This window comes from Epinephelus fuscoguttatus, linkage group LG8 (assembly GCF_011397635.1).
Source record: "Epinephelus fuscoguttatus linkage group LG8, E.fuscoguttatus.final_Chr_v1".
NCBI classification, from domain to species: domain Eukaryota; kingdom Metazoa; phylum Chordata; class Actinopteri; order Perciformes; family Serranidae; genus Epinephelus; species Epinephelus fuscoguttatus.
In genome coordinates this window covers 22297530-22316974 of record NC_064759.1, presented here as the reverse complement: position 1 = coordinate 22316974, position 19445 = coordinate 22297530, and the positions used below count along the sequence as shown (strand labels likewise).

Below are 19445 nucleotides of genomic sequence, written 5' to 3'. Positions count from 1 at the left end.
ATAGTAGTTTTCAACCTTGTGAGATGATTACCAGTAGGAAAAACAGAAATTTAAATTCTTCTACACATTTTTTCCTCTGATCCTTTCTTTTAAGTGAAATACTGTTTAGTTTTACCTTCTGTGATATGTAAAACTTATTCCAATTAAAGTGCCTGATAAGGGAAAACTCCTTTGCAACTACCATGCTCATGATCATTAGCAGAGGTGGGACCAAGTCATTGTTTTGCCAGTAACAAATAAGTCTCAAGTCCCACGTCCTACACTTTGAGTTTCGAGTCCTAAACATCTCATAATGCACTCTTTAAAAAATTTAATGCCATTTTAGCAAAAGATCATTTGCATATTAAATTTACAAAATTCTAGAATGGGTTTTAAAATATGTAGTTTGTTGGAAGTTGTTCTGTCTCCAGTTGTAATTTTCGACCCGCACATTTTGCATACTGCAATTTGTTTTTTGGTGACCACTGATTAGTTTTTGTACGTAATCAAAATTACCTTTGTAATCATGTTTCTCCACTGATGCTCAGTAATGTCATGTTAGTTCTCTCCTGAAACTTGATTGGATGCTATTAGATTGATTCAAACAAAGTGGATCTGGTGAATGAAGTGTCAGCTTGCTGGGAATGAATAGCATTAATGTTAGTTGATTCAGGGAATGAAGTGAAATGAAGTGATTTGTAGCACACTTTTTAATCAACATACTTTTTAATTTGTGCGCTTTGAGAAAGTCATCACAGATTTTCAATTTAAAAGGCTCAAATCCAAGTAAAGTCATGAGTCATTGGTGTTTAAGTCCAAGTAGAGTTGTGAGTCTTTTTGATTTTGTCAAGACTAAGGTCATCAAATTTGTGACTCGAGTCCTAACTTCCGGTTGATACACATGCACCCAGCATAGCTTCCAGTTAAATGGTCACCAGCAAGAATGGTTTGCAACTCTACGCGCTTTTAAAGCAATTCTGGGCTTCACACCTTTGAAATGTAGCAACCCCCACAGTATCAATTCTTTATGTGGAATGCGTTGCAACATGTTGCACGATCAACATGCATCAGACAGAATAAGAAAAAAGCATTACAGCCTGTTTATTTTTTCAGCCAAGTTTTAATGTATCAGAACCAATTCATTCATTGCTGTCTGAACAACCCATGGGTTAAATGCCTCCTGGAAAAAAAATGATCTTATGTCACATATAAATATGAAAAGCTGTTGAAGTGTTTGTTATCATAGACGCCACTGAGTGTGGAATAAGCATTGCACCACTGGTCGAGGTTAAATCCACCTTTTATTTATTGTTTCCCATGATTCTAATGTTATTACTCACTGTCAGAATATTTACACTATAGAGACAAAACCGGGCTTTACATGTGTCAGATATGGAAATTAGTTGTTGTCCTTCCTACTGTGTATGTGTGTGTCAGTTCAGAATTACCTCTATCTTGTACACACACAAATACAGTAAACATCAAGGTTAAAATGGCTGTGCTATGCCCCCTGGTCCCAGGAACGTTATTTATGTTGTTGAAAGTCACACTCTCACTCAGATAACTTGTATGAAATGGAGATAAGGGGAGAGTATTATCACTCTTTCTTGCCCCTCTGTCCCTGGCATGAAGGATACTTCAAAAGGCAGCTGGTCTGTCTGTGGTTCAGAGGGAAAGAGAGAGGATGACACAAGCCCAGCTTGTCTTTGAATAGCAGGTGCACCTTTCCCTTTATTCTGGGCCTGAATGAGGAATGATGGAAAAAGCAAAGGATCAAAGTCGGTTTTCTCAATGTCTGCTGCAACACAGCAGAGGCTAGATGGAGAAACAAATTTTCATTTGAAAACAGTCAATAGTTGGGCTGTTTGTGTGTATGCATGTGTTCGTGCGTGTAGGTGTGTGTGTTTGTGTATGTGTGTGAGGGCATATGCGAATAAGAGTTGGAGCTGATGCTAGTAAAAGCACTGACTCATCGCCATTTCAAATAGCAGGCTTTTGTCCAAACTAAAAATTCCCTCTCTTTCTCTCGCTAGACTGTGTTGCCAAGGAAGATTAATAAACATGGCAGCCACTCTGTGAAAATCACAACGCCTTCTGTTGAAACCTCACTGGCCACGCTCTGTCCATGAAAGACTGTGGGTTCAGCGGTTGAAGGGACACCGGAGAGAGTGGGGCAAGTGGTGTCGCGTGAAAAGCGGGGGACTGGTGGAGGAGGGGGATGGGATGATGGGACAGCAGGATGGAGGGAAACAGGGATGATATGGAGAAGGGAGAGAAGTGGAGGTGGTGAGGGAGGGAGGGGTGGAGAGGGGGCAGGGGGTGAGGGAGCTGAGCTGGATGAGGGTGGATGGTGGGAGAGGTAGATGAGGTGGAGGAGGATGAGGAGGAGGGGGCCATGGAGAGGGCTGCGTGTTGTAAAATGATATGATGGAGGCTGGAGAGAGGGGGGGACGGTGGAAGAGGAGGGAGGTTTGGGACTCTCAGAGCCATGGGTTGAGTAAAGTTCTCTTGTTGGGTCACGTGTGGAAGCGGGAGACTGACCTGGAGGGTGTGCTGTGCTTGTGTCTGCATTGTGTCTGTGTGAAGTGACTGGGTCTGAGGCTGTGAAGGGTTGCGCAGGGGTGCAGATGTGTATTGTTCCTCTGAAGTCCCACAGTTCTCTGTCTGTGCCGCATGTGTGTAATTTGTCTCTGTGTGTATGTCTGCGCTGTCTTGCGTCTGTTCCAGGACTTTCTGCATGTGCTCTCTGGCCTGCTCTTGCAGGAGACGATATTTGTCCATCTCCTCAGCGGTAAAGCTGATTGGCGGAGCTGTCTCTCCACCTTTCTGCTTGTCATCAGTGTTAAACTGTGATGAGCAGAGATTTGGCGTGCTGCAGGGGGTTGACTCAACCATTTCCAGAGGACACTTTTGACTGTTGACATGTACTCCAGGATCCACTCCACCGCCCTTAGCCTCCTCTTCCTCCTCTCCCTCCTTCTCCTGACTCTTCTCCTGCAGCCCTTTTGTTCTCCTAGCCTTTCTCTGGATTGCAGGTAGTTTCCCTATGAGCGGGAGAAGCAACATCCTGGCTGGTTTCTGTAGCTTACCAGGGGATAGCCCTGGAAGAGCTGTGCCTGACCTGCTTGTATTGACAAGAGTGGACGGTTCATGGCCAAGATCAGACTGTGAATTGGGCTCCTTAAGCTGAGAAGGGCTTGTGTCACAATGGTGTGTGTTGAGGCCTGGGGCTGTGGGAGCAAGAGAGGATCTGCGTGGCGAGGAATGAGAGAGAGAGCAAGAGGTAAGGCTGGATGAAGTGCACATGGGGCTGCTCTGCTTCTTTGCCTCCTGTGGGGCCTCAGATGAGAGTCCTGGAGCTCCTGAGGATGTCCTGCTGGAGTTCATTGTTAACCCATCCACCGTGACTCCTGAGCAGGTACTGCTCCTGCTCCACTCCCAGCTGAGCTCCGACATGCTGGTGCTGCTGCAGGGGCTGCAGGAGCGCGGGCTGTGGCATCTGCCGGCCCGTGTGTTGATAACACTCTGAGGGCTGTATGTGTGCCTACTTGTCCACCACTCAGGGCTGGAGAAGTGTCTCGAGCTTGAGCGTCTGGTGCCTGCACATTTCCACACACAGCCCGGGCTGTCTCTGCTGTCCGCCCCTGTCCTGGAGCCTGACGTTGATCTATGTGTCCCCCTGTCTTCGCAGCTGTCGCTGCTGCCCCATGTCCATCTATCCACACTGCACCTGTCCCAGTCTACATCTTCTGTGCTAAGATGTCTGCCTCCCTTGCCCCAGCTGCCAGGACTGGGGCTAAATCTTGCCACCCGATCCCACTCACCTGTTCTGTTTCTCGATCTCCACCCACTCTTTGACCTGCCCTCCTCACTACCTCTAGGACAGCTCCCCCTCATCCACTCCCACTGTTCTGGATCTGACATCAGGCCCCTGTCTCTACAACCTGAATGCCCTCCCATTTTCCTGCCCCTCTCTGTCTCCTCCCAGACTTCATGATGCCTCGAACTCTTCCTCTTACTATGAATGAATTTCCTGTCCCTGTGGAGGAGTTTTCTCTTTCTCGCGGGGCTGCAACCACAGCTGTTGTCAGGGTAACAGCAGTCAATGAAACTCCTGGGGTTGCTATGGTGACCCCTTTCCCAAAACAGCTTTGAGTTACATCCTGGTGAGGAGTGTAAGGAGAAGTGAGACCGCCAGGGAAAAGTCACCGCATCTCCGTCTCGCTTTCCCTCCCCCTCGTTGTGTCTGTCTGCTGTGTGTCTGGCGAGCTGGGAGTCGGCACTGCAGTGTTCTGCCTGCTCTCTGTCTGGCTGTGACTGGGATTCAGTGCTGTGGCTCCTGTGAGGCCTCCTCTTCCTGACAGAGACAGATACTGGCTCAGCCTCACATCTCCCCAGGAGACAGCTGCTCCCTGCTCTCTGCACCCTCCTTCTCCTCTTCGTTTCCCCCGTCTCCCTTTGCCTCCTTTTCTTCCCCCAGCTCCCTCCAGCTTCTCCACTCCTCTCTCTGCCAGTGGAGACTGTAGAGACAACACTCCTCACTTTGCACCTTGCTGATTGGCGCTTGTTTGAACCTTTTTCCTTCTTCCTTTTTCCCAGCTTGCGTTTCTTTGTGCTGGCTTTCCTCTTTTTGCGTGACACTTCTGAGACACCCACGTACGGCTGCGGAGCGCTGGCACACTTGCACATTGTTTCACTCCCACACTCACACCTGGACGGGCTGATGCACATCCTCTGTGTGCCAGGCTGGGTGACAGACTCTAATTTACAGCTCAGGGCTATGATGGCTCTCTCCCTGATCCCTCTCGCACCCCCTAATCTGCCTCCCAGAGGATTCTGGGAGTTTGTGTCAGAGCTGTCATTCTGAGCTAGGTCAAATGGATGGGAAGCTGCCCTAACACAATTCTCCATACTTAGCGTGCATCTACCTCTTTCTGCTCTTGTTTCTGACAATGAAAGGTTTTTGTTCTTCAGGAACAGGTGTGCTTCTGTCTCTGCGTCGATATGTTGCTCTGCCTTGAAATTATCCTCAGCTTTTTCCTGTCTGTGTGCTTTCAGCTCTTGTCTTGTCTGTCTTTGTAAACAGGAAGGAGTGTCTGGTGTAAGAATAGCTGACACACGTAGATCTGATTCATCTGAGAGAGCATGCAACTGATTTTGTTGTGACTCCCGCGGATTCTCTGTGAGTTGTTCTGATTCTTGTTGGTTCAAGAAGAGTGGGTTGCAACTGTAGGAGATTTGTGGTTGAGACTTGGTGAACTTGAGCAAACTGACGGGCCATCTCAGACGGGTAGAGCCATCTTTACCCAGCACACACATATACTGACTCCCCTCCCTCCCCCCCTCTGTTTCTTGCTTTCTCTCTGACTCGCTATCTGTGTGTTCGGTGTCTATGTGGGCCCTTGCAAGTGCTGTGCTCCATAGGGCCTCCTGGGTCTGTGATTGCAAGAACAGTGAATCATGGCTCTGATTATCAGGTGCTGCTGTGGAAATAGTACAGCGTGCTTTCACTAGGTCTCTTTTTTCGATCTCTTGCTCCTCATGGGCAGCCTCTCTGGAGATCGGCCCCGTGTCGCTCAGTCCAACACTGTCAGATCTGAACTCATGCTTTTCACTCTCACTGTGTTTCCCCTCATCTGTTGCGCCAATTTCCCTGTCAATGTCTTCAAGCATCCCCTTTATCCTTTCTTTCATTTGTTCCCTCTTCTCTCTCTCCTCCTCCTCCAGGTCAGAGAAAACGGAGGCGGAAGGCTCGAGCCTGGGCCCCCTGCGTGAGAAGCAGAAAGACACCCCAAGCCTGCCTCCCACTCTCCCCCGCCCAGGAAGAGGCAGCTGGGGATACAAGCCCAACCAAGACTGGGGGTTCACTGCAGGAGGGTCTGTATCGGATGCCGAATGTGTCATTATTGGGGACTCTGCTAGAGCAGCAGCCGGGGGTATCTGAGGAGGAGATTGGCATGGATCTTCTGCCTGATGGCTGAGACGGGCTGTCCTGTGCTGCGTAGGAGGGGGTCTCTGGGTATGGTTGAAAGGTTCAGGTTTGTCCTCAGGGCTGCGGTCTCTTTGGTCCACATCTCTGTCTTGCTGCTGTCTCACAGCCCTGACTGTACTCCTTAGTCCAGATGTCCTTCCCGTGGCTCTGCAACAGAAAGTGAAATATTCCTGATTTTAGTTTGGCTTCTTTTACATTTAAAGGAATACTGTGTAAGATTTAGGGGGATTTCAGATTGCAACCAGCTGAAACTTCTCCCGGTTAGAATTCCATCAGTGTTCAGTTCAATTCAACAGGCTTTATTGACATGACATTTAACATGTGTTGCAAATGCACAAATACAATTAAGAGGCAGTGATTAAAGTTCATTAAAAATTCAATACAATTCAATAAAAGTGTGTTTTTACTGTTGGCAGAATTATCAGCAGAGGTCTCCTCTTCTCAAACAGACCAGGTGATTTAAACCAGTAAAAACACTAATCACAACAGTTTCATGCTATAAATCAGTGTTTTTCCGGCGCTGTTTGGCATGTCAGAGACGGGCTGCTTGCCCAGCACCAGCTAATGTGTTCACACCTCTTTTCTCTGATAACTTAAGAGCCAGATCTACAGGAGGTTTTTACTGGGAACCAAATCATCCGCAGAGGTCTCTTCCTCTCCAAAACAAACAGACCCGGTGAAACACTGAATAAAGCAGTTTCACGTTAAAATCATAATTGTCCCTCGGCTCTCATCGTGGAGGGTCTTCTTACTGAGGTGGCCAATGTGAAAACACTAATGGCCCTATCTAGAGCCAGTATTTGGTTTGTCCGTTCTGGGCTACTGTAGAAACATGGCGGTGCAACATGACAATCTTCACAGACAAGGACCTGCTCCCTTTGTAGATATAAATGGTTCATTCTAAGGTAACGAAAACAGGAATCTTATTATACTGTACTATTTTTGCCAATATATGCCCCTAAATCCTACACACTGGACCTTTAAATAACTATACAGGTATATATAGTGCATGGATATAACATTAAAAGGTAATTATGGATAAAGGTTAATTAATAATGCATTAGTATGCTATTGAGAGAAAAAAGAAAAACGACATAATGAAAGAAACAAAGAATAAATCAGAGGCTTGGCAGTCATAGTGATGTCGTTCACATATCATTGCCTGATTATAGGAAAACACATTTAATTGCAGAGGGAATAGGTGCAATCAAGTTGATTATTACGTGATGTATTTTTTTTATCGGTTGTTTTGATTACTTTAGGTATGCAAACCCAGGAGCAAGTTATCAACGTGTTTCACTTATTTTTATTAACTTCGACTTTGACTTTCCACTTTTCATTTTTCTCTAAAACTTTCATCCCCTCCTCTTACAAATCATCTTCTCTCAGAGCGCTGGCAAGACTGTGTCTTCATCTAATATTTACTTCACCTATGGCCTATCTAGGACAACTGGGTGCTCTAACATCTGTGGATACATCCATCAAATCTAAGAAACGTTGACTGGATGTGACGTACTCTAACCCTCCTGGACTCCTGCCCCTGGTCTCACTACACTCACACACCACCGCACAGACACACACAAATACACACGCCTCCTACTCACCGCTGGGTTTCCTGTTGCAGCTGTGCGAGCTGGTGCAGACGCCTGAGAGCCTTCTCCTGTTTGCGCTGGTCCTTCCATGATTTCGAGGCCACGTTGCGAGCAAACTCTCTGTGCTTGAGTTCCTTCAGCCTCTGCAGGAAATGAAAATTAAGGATGATAGAGGGAGGGACAGAAAAAAAAAGTATGTGGAGGACACGGGGTAGCGGGCGGCACAAGAGTAGGACAGAGAGAAGAGAGGAGAGAGTGAGGGGATTAGTTTTCGGAAGCTCTCTGCAGGCAGCTGTCTTTCAAACCGTACACATCAGTCAGCAGCGTTTGCAGATGTTCTCCTCCAAAGCTCATGTCCAATTAACTCCATTCAGCCCGGAAGAAAGCGTCTTCCCTCCAACACACAGCTTGAGAGCAAACACAACCCAACTGGTGAATAGCAGATTACAGACGCAGCTGAGATGAGTGACATGAGTGATTTAATGATGATGATGCTCTTGCCATTGAAATCTTGAAAATGTTCAGCCCTTGTCAGTCATCACAGCTTGTTTTGAGAGACCTTCTGATCCAATGACATCTTCTTTCAAGCTGGAGTGCACCAAAGGCAATGATTTGCTGACGCTGAAATTGCACATCACCAAACACAAAGGCACGGCCACTTATCATTGACAAAGTAACCATCTGAGACAATGTAAAGGCCAAAGGTTTCACTTGACAAAATGCTAGACCAGTGTAAGTAAGTAGTAACTCTACTGTGAGTAGTAATTTAATTTTGAGCAAACTGGTGGGTCTTCACTTGAATCATAGTGCATGTAAGGAAAAACAATTAGCTTAATTTTGTGTGTGTGTTTTTTGTGCAAGTGTGCATGAGTGTATTTCATCTGAAACAATGTGTCTATAGCCATAGGTGCGCCAGTCCTCTCAGGGAAACAATGATTCATGCCTCTTGCTCCGGTTTCCTTTTCTGACACACTTTAATCCCTCCTTTATCCATGCTTGGCAGGTGTGTGTGTCTGTGTGTGCATGTGCATGTTGGTGTGTTTCTATTTGTCTGTGCATGTGTGTCTAAAGGCTGAGGAGAGAGTAAGAAGTTTGAAAATAGCTGCAGAATCGTGCACCACTAGCCCTCCTATCTCCTGTCTTACTCTCTCTGGCTTCCCAGTATATTTCAGCTACCTCAGTGTGCAATCCATCCATGACTTATGGATTCAGGATGTGTTGTTTATTTTATATATTTGTGAATTCATCCCGTAGTATAAGTTGCAACAGGATTACACCGCTCTCACTTTTAGATTATGTTACGCTATTATCCACCCATACAGTATGTATCGCACACAGCACGCACACGTGCACTCATCAGATTAGCGCCTCAGACATCAGATTTATTTATACACTCACTCTCTTTCACACCCAGATCTTATGCTGGAGCTGACAGTCGTCAGGTTAATCTCTGCTGAGTCTTACACAATCGGGTGTCTTTTTACATTATCGCTCGATGCTTAACATCCCACTGTCAGCTCACTGAAAGCAGCATTAAGTATGTGCCAGTGGAGCAGCACTTGTGGGTTTGTATCTTTTAAACATACGTGTCTTACAGTATAGGTGCTAGTGCATTGCAGATGTGTGTAAGATCACGTGCGTGTTTGTTAGTGAGCGGTAAGGAGCTTTGAGGGGCTTTGATGCCAAACTCATTCTATGGGAAATATTAATCATGTTCAAACAGAGAGGCATACATAATGAACGACGGCGGACAGAGCCAGGAAAGAGGAGGAAGAAGGGGGGAAGAAAAGATCAGAGTCGTTGTACTGTAGCTGTCCATGGCACTGACTGAGAGAGAGAGAGCAGTCTATAATAGGTGGAATATATGAAGATGAATTCTTTCTTCTTCCGCTTGCATTTGCACTCTGCCAGGTTATTGTTCTCTCTTAAAAACAGGTCCCACTGCAGGCAAACCTATCGCTAAATTTAGAGCCAAACAAAATATTGCACGCAGAACCATTTTCACTGAGCACACAGGGCCGAGATATTTCCGTTTCCCACTTTAAAGCGGATACTTTTGTCTTCAGAGATGATGTCATGTCCCCAACAGCGGGAAGTGATATTACTCTTGCTCTCCAACATGCCAGTCTAGCTCTGTGCTGTGAAGCTCAATCCGTCTGTCAAAGCCCCGATCAATATTCCTTTAGATGTGTTAAGGAGTGCTCAGGCTGAGGCAACTATGGATGAGTCTGAGTTGATTCATATCCACTAGGGCTTCAGAATGAGGGATGATGTATTCTTAGGTAGCATGTGAGGGGCCATGCTAATGGGCTGATTGCTCTTTTATTTAAAAGGGAGCGTAATTCTCTTGTAATGAGCAATTTCTGTAATCAGCAGTAAATGCTGATAAAGCGCTGCATTCAGACATGTTTATCCCTGAATCGATGACAAGGAAAGGAGACAGAGCAAACGCAATCAGCTTCCATTCTCCAAAGCCAATACTCCTGCAGGGAAGCTGTCTTCAGCTAGAATTTCATCTGTTGTCTGCTCAGTAGGCAGAGTGTGCATGCATGCCTGTATGTGTGTGTGTGTGTTCCCACAGTGCCAGTGGCTACTGTCAGCTCAGTGCCTCATGCAGCTCGTTTCATGTGCCTGCCGCTGGCTAAAACAAAGCATTAACATTGGCCTGCAGTTGCTTCGATTCATTTTCAAAGAACAATGACAGTGAAGGAACTGTCTTATTTTATGTTTATTTCATGTTGCACAGTGTGGGCGTTCAGAAGTGGGAAGTGGCTTGGCTCGGTTGAGAGACTGCCTGTGTTTGTGGATGAGTGTGTACATGGGTAAGTGCATGTCTGTATGTTTTTGTATGTGAGTGTATGCCTTGGCATGACAACAGATAGCTGTAGGAGAATGTGCTATCAGCAGAACCTTCAGCTTGTTAGTCCAGAGTGGAGGTTGCGTATGAAAATGGATGTGAAAGCAGAACGCAGGAGGAAACCTGCTGCCGGGCCTTTTCCTAATGGTCCATTGGCCTCATCTTGTCCAAACTGGAATAATAGAATCATACTTGAGCTATGACTAATAGCTCCATGTTTTATTTGGAACCGAATATTTATTTTTCTTCTGGAGGAAGTACAAATTGAAGAATAAAGTGAATTTTGTAGCAGCATCCTTATGTACTAGATACATACAAATCAACTGCTCTAAATTTTGAACTAGAAAAAAAGCGAGAGAAACTTACATCATTATGAAACTGGGATGTGGAGATTAAGTAAGACTGAAATACTGTGCACATTCTGAGTTTTCTTTTCTTTCAGTTTGCTTTGTTTACTGTTTTTATTTTCTGCAGGGCTAAGAATAAGACATGTTGCCCACCTGATTCTATTCCTCAAGTCTATTTATAATGTATTAATTTATTGTAACCTAGTTAATTACCTGGTTCAACTACTGGGTCTCTTTATTTCTGATACAATATTAAGCCTAATGATCTGTTTGGTCTTTCTGGAACTCTTTAATACTTAAAAAACCTGAAAAACAGACAAAAAAACCCAAAAACCTTTACACTGTGTCATTGCCTTGATATTGTCTGACTGTCTAAGGGTGCTTTCAGACTGAGAGTTCTCTTGCTTTGGTCCGAATCAGGGGCTATGTTAGTTCCATAATTGCCAAGAGTTGGTTCATGTTCTCACAGCAGCATTTATAAGCGGACCAGTGCTCTTGATTGGTCAGAATTTCCACGCAGGAAAAAAACAGGAAGTAAACAAGACATTGAAGAAGAGTACATTTGCAAGATAAATGCGACACTTTCTAATGTCACAATGGAGGGACAACTACGCAGGTTGATTTTAGCGCTGGTCATCGTGGACTATATTACTGTCATTGTTCATTTTAGTCAAACCATACAGTTTGAAAATGAGGCCCGGCTCCAACTAGAAAACAATGTATTGATGCATTGGATGTGCTGAATGTGCATATTAAGGCAGTACAGGAGGAGGTGCACATTAGTAATCCTCCAGGACTGTAACATGCTCATGTTTAACCCAAACAATGCGTCATGTGACTGCAGTTGGTTTGGATCGAGGTCAGAACACGTTCTCACCACAAACAAACCACACCAGAATTTATTTGTAACCGGACTAAGACCACCTCATCAAGAAGGTCTTGGTCTGGTTCTTTTGGTATGCTCCCGAGTGTGATTACTGTGTTCACACCTGCCCAAACGAAGTGCACTTTGGGGGCAAACAAACTTGAGTTTGATTCAACCGAACTAAGCCAGGTGTGAAAGCACCCTAAATTATCTCCGCTAGGCGTAAGCCTGGAAGGGATCATGTGTTTGAATGTGTGTGTGTGTGTGTGTGTGTGTGTGAGTTGTGTGTATCTGTCTGTCCCCAGCTAATCTTAACTACTACTGGACCAATCTGCCTAATATTTTGCATGTGCATTTATGACTGTATGCTCAAGGACCTCTCGTGGTTGCGGTGATTCATAATTGTTGAACAACCTGTTGTTTATTGACTTTTTTTTTTTTACTGTTATCGATTGATGACTCCTCACTCCTCTTAAATGGACAGTAGGGGCCACAGGTTTTACAGAAATTGCTCAGCTAAATGCAGAAAGCCTTGCCTAGTCTGTTGCAGGCCACATTTTGGCCTTCATCGTGGCTCAAAAACCGACATCCATAGAAAAGTTAAGTCATGAGTCACATTTTGAACTAGAGCATCAACAGAATAATTCCATAGCTGATGTGTTATCATTTATAAAGGCACAATATGAGATGAAAAAAGCCCAGTTTTGGTTTTTTTTTCTCGCCATCTCGACTGTAAGGAAGCTGTGTTTTCTTGAGTGGGTGTATTGTCTCAAGTGGACATGGTCAGCTCCAGCGGCTGCCTGGCGGAAATCTGCACTTGAGTCTTCTAAGTACACTTTTCCAATTGTATGAGAATTGCTTTGCTTTTCAACTAAAGATGACCCTTTACCTCTCTTTGGGCTTTCAGAGACCCCTGATTTAAAGAACTGTGGTCTGTGTCTGTGATTGAGGTTGACAGTATTTTTCATGCAGGATCCCTACCCAATACCAAATTAGTCAGTATGATTTCAGTTACTGTAGCTTTATAACACTTTGTTTCAAATGGTTCGAACCTCAGAGGACGGACTGACTGGCACACTATACAAGTTTTTGTTTGTTAATAACTTTTGAGCCAGCAAAAGGAAAATATATTTGTTCATACACTGTCCATATAACATATAAAATTTGAATAATGTCCTTCTTTGGTTTCACAGCAATGCTTTTTAGTCTTTCATGTATTTTCACACCTTTTTTCTCATGTTCATGCCCAGTTTGGTTTGGGTTATCACTTGACTGCTTTCCTACAAATTAACTTTGAATAAGGTCAGAGGAGAGAAAATAAGTTTGACTTTTGCAGTTATTATTATTCTGACATATCCAGCTGCTGTGGACATATCCAGAGGGGGAGCCATGGTGATACAATTGATGCTCCCTATAGTGTCCCCTCTGGTGGAAATAATTGGCGGCCCGTATTACTGCCTTTAAGAGGCCATGGCACACTCATTCTTTATGCTAGCACAACGCTAGTGGTATCTTGTGAAACAGGACAACCTTAGGTATTCATCGGTACCAATCACGTAGGCATAGCTTGTTGGGAAGGGAACTACATAATGCACCAAATTGTTTGTTAAATTTTGGCAAGGGAACACATGGCACGGTCATTTTCAAAGGGGTCCCTTGAACTCTCACCTCAAGATAGCTGAATAAAAATAGGTTCTATAGTTTCCTTACAATCAATGTACACCTTCAAATTAAGGGCGTATATTTGTCTTTTTAAGCAAAAGGAGAAACAGCATATTTCAAGACCAATTAATCACCTAACGTATAGATCGATAACGCATTAAAAACAGGATTGTTGTGGAACTCAGAATGTTTACTGTAGTGGTATTAGTCTATGCATATCAGATAATTAGTAACATTAATTGTAGAATAAGAGACCAGTATGCAATTCCCTAATTCTCCACACTGATATGGCCTATATAAATGAACTCCTAAAATTAATTTATGGCTTTTGGTTTTGGTGTGCCACCCAAGATTTTCAGTGACCCCATTTGGCCAACCCTATGAAAAATTTCTGGGGACACTTCTGGCTGTGGGACCTCAAAACAAAACCCAATATCAGCCAAACACAGTTATGTCTATATTGTGTATAGAGTACCTCTATTTATATTTTATACATGGTGTTATATTGCATATATTTCATGCACTGCTGTGATGTAAATTGCCTTACACTGGGTCAATTAAGTTAATCTTAACATGAGTATCAAAATGGGAATCTAAATACATAGCTGTCTTTGTGTGTGTGAACGTTATATGTCTGTGTGTATGTGTCTCGAGTTGAGGTGTTCCACCTCTGTGTGTGTGCTTGTAAGAGATGATGTGGTTGTCACACTCCTACTGTTACCTGCTGGGAAACTGTACCCAATGGGCAGATTGACATGGAAATGTAGAGTAGCTTTCCGTCATCGTGCATAATGCTAAAATACCCAAATTCCATGACAAGAGATCATAAACAAAAATGTCTGTAAGCGTGCTGTTACACAGTATGTGTGCGTGTATGTGTGTGTGTGTGTAGCTGTAGTGCCGGTGCATCCCATGTACCTGTTTGTGTGCATGGTCGTAGGAGTTGATGTGGTTGTCAAACTCCTGGTGTCTGAGGTACTGCTTGTGACACAGCTCACAGTAGAAGAGAGCCTTCAGATCCTCCACTGAGCAGCCCAAAGCCCTCTCTGCACGCTCCTGGAGAAAGAGAGAGACGGGGAGAACGAGTGAGTGTGTTGGAGGGACAGGGGGAGAGAAATGAGAGAGAGTCGAGATAGAGGCATAAACAGACAGAGACATAAAGGGTTAGAGGGGCAGAGAGGAGTTGGGGGGTGGGGGGTTGAAAGAATGGCAGATTGTTAGCCATTTAGAACAAATCTGCATCCCAGAGACATCAGCAGTAATAGCCTCTACATGTGCTCTGCATAAAACTGTTAAACGGCTTCCCATTAAAGTATGCTGCCTTTGCTGCTGCTGCCGGAGGTTGGACAAAGGCACTGAAGCCCTGTGCTCATGGCAACTTGAGCCTGGGGACACATTTAATACAGCCACTGTAATAGAAACCTGCGTATGTACTATAATGGCAAATAGTCTGAGTCTGACTGCAGAGAGAGTGGCAATTGTGGCCAACAGACAGAAAAACTGAGCATCTAAAATGCACAACTTAGTCTTTTGCACACTGGCAAAAGCGTGCATGTGAAGAAAGTTCCAGACAAATACACACACACACACACACACACACACACACACACACACACACACACACACACAAAGGCGGGTAAATAGCACATGGACAGACAGATACACATGCACTGCGCAAATGGCACATGGACCTCAGGGGATAAATCGCTTGTCTGCATGCTCACATCAGCCAGAGGGCTTTTTATTTTTTATTTTTGGTCCGAGGACATGCACAGTGTTGTGTACAAAAGATGTGTGTGCTTGCTTGTGTATATGTGTGCGCGCGTGCGTTCAGGGGTGTGTGTGTGTGTGTGCATTCATGCCATGCTCTGCTTCAGAATGTAATTTCCCTGAGGCTAGGGGCTGCCAATAAACACTATTGAATTCTGTTCTACACTGACATGATGGGAATTTAATTTGAGGTTGTCACTTCTTTCTCTCACTCTCTATCCTCCTCTGCTTCTTTCCTTCCCTCCGTCCATCTCCTGGCTCTCTCTCCCTCTCTTTGCTAGCTCTCATGCTGTCCAAGCCGCTTTTTTCCCCCTCCTGCAACTTGCTCTTTTTCTTCCTTTCCTTTATCTTCCCTTTTATCCCCTCTATTTGCCTTTTTCTCTCTGTCTCGCTTGTTCCTTTTCTGTTTGGTGAGCCCTGGGTCATGCAGTGACAGAGTCTATTGGCCCCAATTTGCTTCAGTAATATGCCTGCACACAGGAACAGAGGTGAGAGGAAAAGAGAGGGAGGATAGGAATGCAGGCAAGAGGAGAAATGACCCCTGCTTGCCCTCGCAGACACACACACAGGCACAAACACCTTGCATTATTACTACCACAGAGTCTTGCAATCCCTGTTGTACATGCCATCACTTTTCACACACACATAAATGCTACATCAAGGTAATATTTAACCACACACACAGACACACACATACAGGAGGAAAAAAGGGTCCATCCTCTGGCTAACTCCATCTGGTTTTCAGTCAGAATGGGTGAAAAGGAGTGGAGGTCGAAGGAGCAGGCTGACACCTCTATAATAAAATAAACAGACAGGTAACTAATATACATTGATCCTGTGTTGCTCTGTGTGTGTGTCATAGTATCGATCTATGCTGCAGTCTTAAGTCACGACCAGGAAATGATCCAATCACCAAGTGCGGCCTTCATTTGAGTGCTGCCAGAGGGATGAGATTGAGATAATGAATGCTGCGTAGTTGTCAACATTTGGCCTTATGTAAGATTACACAGGGGCTCTGTATGTGCATGCTTTCACATACTCATTATACATATGAACATGTGTATATTTTTTCTGTGCACTTGCCTTTGTACCCCCTAACCCTCTCTTCTCACCTCTCTGCGTTCTGTCAGGATAATTATTTTGAAGAGGAGAAAATATATACAGAAAGAGGGGTGTATGTACATGAGAGAAGGTGTGAATGCATGAAAGCAGAAACTGTGTGTGTGTGTGTGTGTGTGTGTGTGTGTGTGTGTGTGTGTGTGTGTGTGTGTGTGTGTGTGTGTGAACTCAGGAGCCATTTGTTTATGTCGGTGGCATCCTGACACGCCATTACCCACCCTCCTGCTGCACACTAAAATCAAACATGTTTACCCTAAATGTATACACTTCATACAATTTCTGCGCTTATGCACCGGCGCTGAATGCATAGACACAAGCACACACACACTTATGCATGCAGAGTCGCACACAGTCTGTCAACCTGATATACCAGTGCTAAATTAATCTAGACCTCAATTTACCTCACTAGCATAAATCTGTTTGCAGAGAAAGCACGACTGATATCTGCAGACCTGAATGGACGGTGATTGTTTGCATGATTATATGTGTTTGTGTGACGCTGTGAATGTGAATGAGTTTCCGTGTTTTTTTTTTTTTTTTTCTCTCCCCTTTTTGCTTATCGTCAATTTGTGGGAGAAGTGCCGTGTTATTCCTCTTCATAGCTGAAATTATGCTACAAATAAGAGTCGTTATGAACCATAACCGGAGTTTTAGGCACGCACACGCATGTAATTCAATGTCTCGAGCCTCTATGGAAATGAACAGGTCACGCTTAAAGTGTTTTACACATGTGGTCCGTCAGCGTTTGAAAATTTGTGCACTGAAAAGTAATGATATACAATGTATTCATGAAAAACTCCTCAGAAAGACAAAGTCCCTTGAGGAAGCTCTGGGAGTTCTGCAGACTGAAGCTGTGGTGGCACCTCTCTGATGCAATCTCCCTGTCACAGCCACCATACCCATTCAAACTTGCCCTCACAGTTTTTGTCTTGTTTTTTTGTGGAGGGGATTTCCGACTTTTATAGTGTGTTAAATCAGAAATGACATCCTTATTAGTTGGAGGCATGCTGCACAGAGACTTATGGAGATTTCAAATAAGCATAACTAAAAGCTTTTCAGAATTCTCTCTCTGGTGATCTTGACCTTCAAGACTGCTGATCTGCACAGAAAATCAAAGACACCTTAGATAATATGCTTATCACTGTCATAACCTAGCTCTTACTAACATCTTGACAGTAAGCTGACTGCAGGTGGAACCTCAAGGTCAGAGAGAGGCTGCATTTTTCTTTGAATTTGATATTATCCTGTCCATCAACTACTTTTTAAAATGCAATGTCTCTTATTAAAGATAGCGGTCCACTGAATAATAAGCTGCATTACATATGTGACAACCATTTAAAGGGTCACCCTGATACCCAATATACATACTTTTCCTCTTATCCGTGGTGCTTTTCATCAGTCCAGATTCTTCTGGTGTGAGTTATTGAGTGTTAACCAAGATAATTGACAGACCTTGTTGTGAGCAGGTTCATGTAGGAATTGTTTTCTTCCCACCAAACTACACCTGCCAACTGCATCATTTCACAGAGGCAAATGTGCATGCACGGAAGAATTACTGAACGAATCCACCAGGCACAGGGCTGGGGGACCCACAGTTTAAAGGGGGCCCTCTGGCTCTCAACTGCAAAATGTCACCCAAATCAACATGTATGGACCACAAAGAGATTAAAAAAGACCAACCAGAGATACAAAGAAACTGCAAAGATATACAGACTAACTACAAAAAGGAGCAAAACAAACCAACCCGGTCTCATTCCAAAGTCATTAAAATCCGGCCCTCGGGTAGTGACTTGCGACGTCAGACACTGAAGAATAAAGCCGCCCTTAAATGTCGACTTGATACACGGCTGGTTGCTGTTATAATTCATTGGCACTCAGCGGCATCAGGGGGAAACGCTTCTGAACAAGAACGAAAGTTAAGGCAGCGAAAGTCGGAGTGGGATGGGCGGGAGGGACGGTGGATGGGTCCAACAAAAACCAAACTTTACCTGGGAGAGCGGTGTTTGTGTCCCGTAAGATTATAAAGCCAAACCCTGTTCTTTTTTGCTAAACCCAACCACATATTTTTGTTGCTTAAGCCTAGCCATGTGCATAAGTTAATCAAGGAACAAAAAAACCCCCATCAATTGTTGTACTGTAATGTTGTAAAGTGATGTTGTACTGACATAGTGCGTCTATTTTGAAAGAGACTGTACGTAAACTGTGAACTTCCTGTGAAAACTGAGGTGTTTTTTGAATGAAGACAATGCATGTAACAGGCAGATCTTGACCCGGCGTCCCAGAACGTCAACAACCAATGCACCCAGGGTACCTTGCACTTCATATCAGGATGTGGAAAGTTCATGACCAAACGTCAATATATGGCGAGGTCAGAGTGAGAATGTGTTGAACACTCACAAAGAGACACTAAATTACCTCAAAGACACACAAAATGACTATAAAGAGCCACAAAACCAGAAAAAAAATATGCATTAGTGCTTAAAAAATAGCAAAACAATGACACAAAAAGAGGCTAAACAACTATAAAGTGTATGTCTTGCCTCTATCTAGGAATGGCTGTGGGGCCTTTTGCACTTCTCTGCCCAGCTGTCCATTGTCTGACAATCTGCCCTTGCATGCATCTACTGCCGGCTCACCTAGCACCACTGAACTGTTTACATCTCGCTCTGTCTTGAGCATGAGCCTCTCAGCTACCAGTAGATGCATGCTTCCTTTTGTTTGGTAAGAGAAAATAGTTCCTACATGAAACTACTCACAACAAAGTCTGTGGATTATCTTGAGTAACCAGGTCATGATTTCTGGAAAGAGACATTAATGATGAGCTTTAAATGTATATTTTTGTTGCTTTAAGCACCACAGACCAAGTGCCATCTAGTTCCATTATATCAAAGAGAAGGCCGACATCTCCACCACTCAACTACTCACACCAAAACAATCTAGATTAATACATAGCCCTACAGTTAAAAGGAAAAATGATATACTTTAATTTTGGGGTGAACCGTCCCTTTAAAACACGCTCAAACATTTTGTGTCGACAGATTTTAATAAGAGTCTGTGTAAGTGGTCATGAAATTTTAAACAGCAAACAACGAATATGGCAGAAAACACTTTGAATAAAACTTACTTTAATGCTCAGAGTGATGAAGCTAGTCCACATTGCAGAGGTTATGTGCAGTGACTTGAATATGTTCATTGCTGTTTAAATTTTTGCTTAATTTGTTATGATTTCTTCAATTACATTAAAATAAAAAATTAAAATAGT

The 19445-nt window shown here is 44.0% G+C and overlaps 1 protein-coding gene across 1 annotated transcript in view; it reads right to left on the bottom strand.

The window, feature by feature from the left end:
- Positions 1-1159: 1159 nt before the first annotated feature.
- The window catches only part of LOC125893868 (G patch domain-containing protein 8), a 41231-nt gene continuing 22945 nt past the window's right edge, over positions 1160-19445 (bottom strand). The window contains exons 3-5 of the mRNA XM_049584817.1: positions 14213-14350; positions 7576-7706; positions 1160-6118 (exon numbers count right to left, since the gene is read on the bottom strand). Coding sequence (XP_049440774.1) covers positions 2062-6118; positions 7576-7706; positions 14213-14350 — 4326 coding nt within the window. The 3' untranslated portion in view covers positions 1160-2061. The remainder of the gene's footprint in view (positions 6119-7575; positions 7707-14212; positions 14351-19445) is intronic.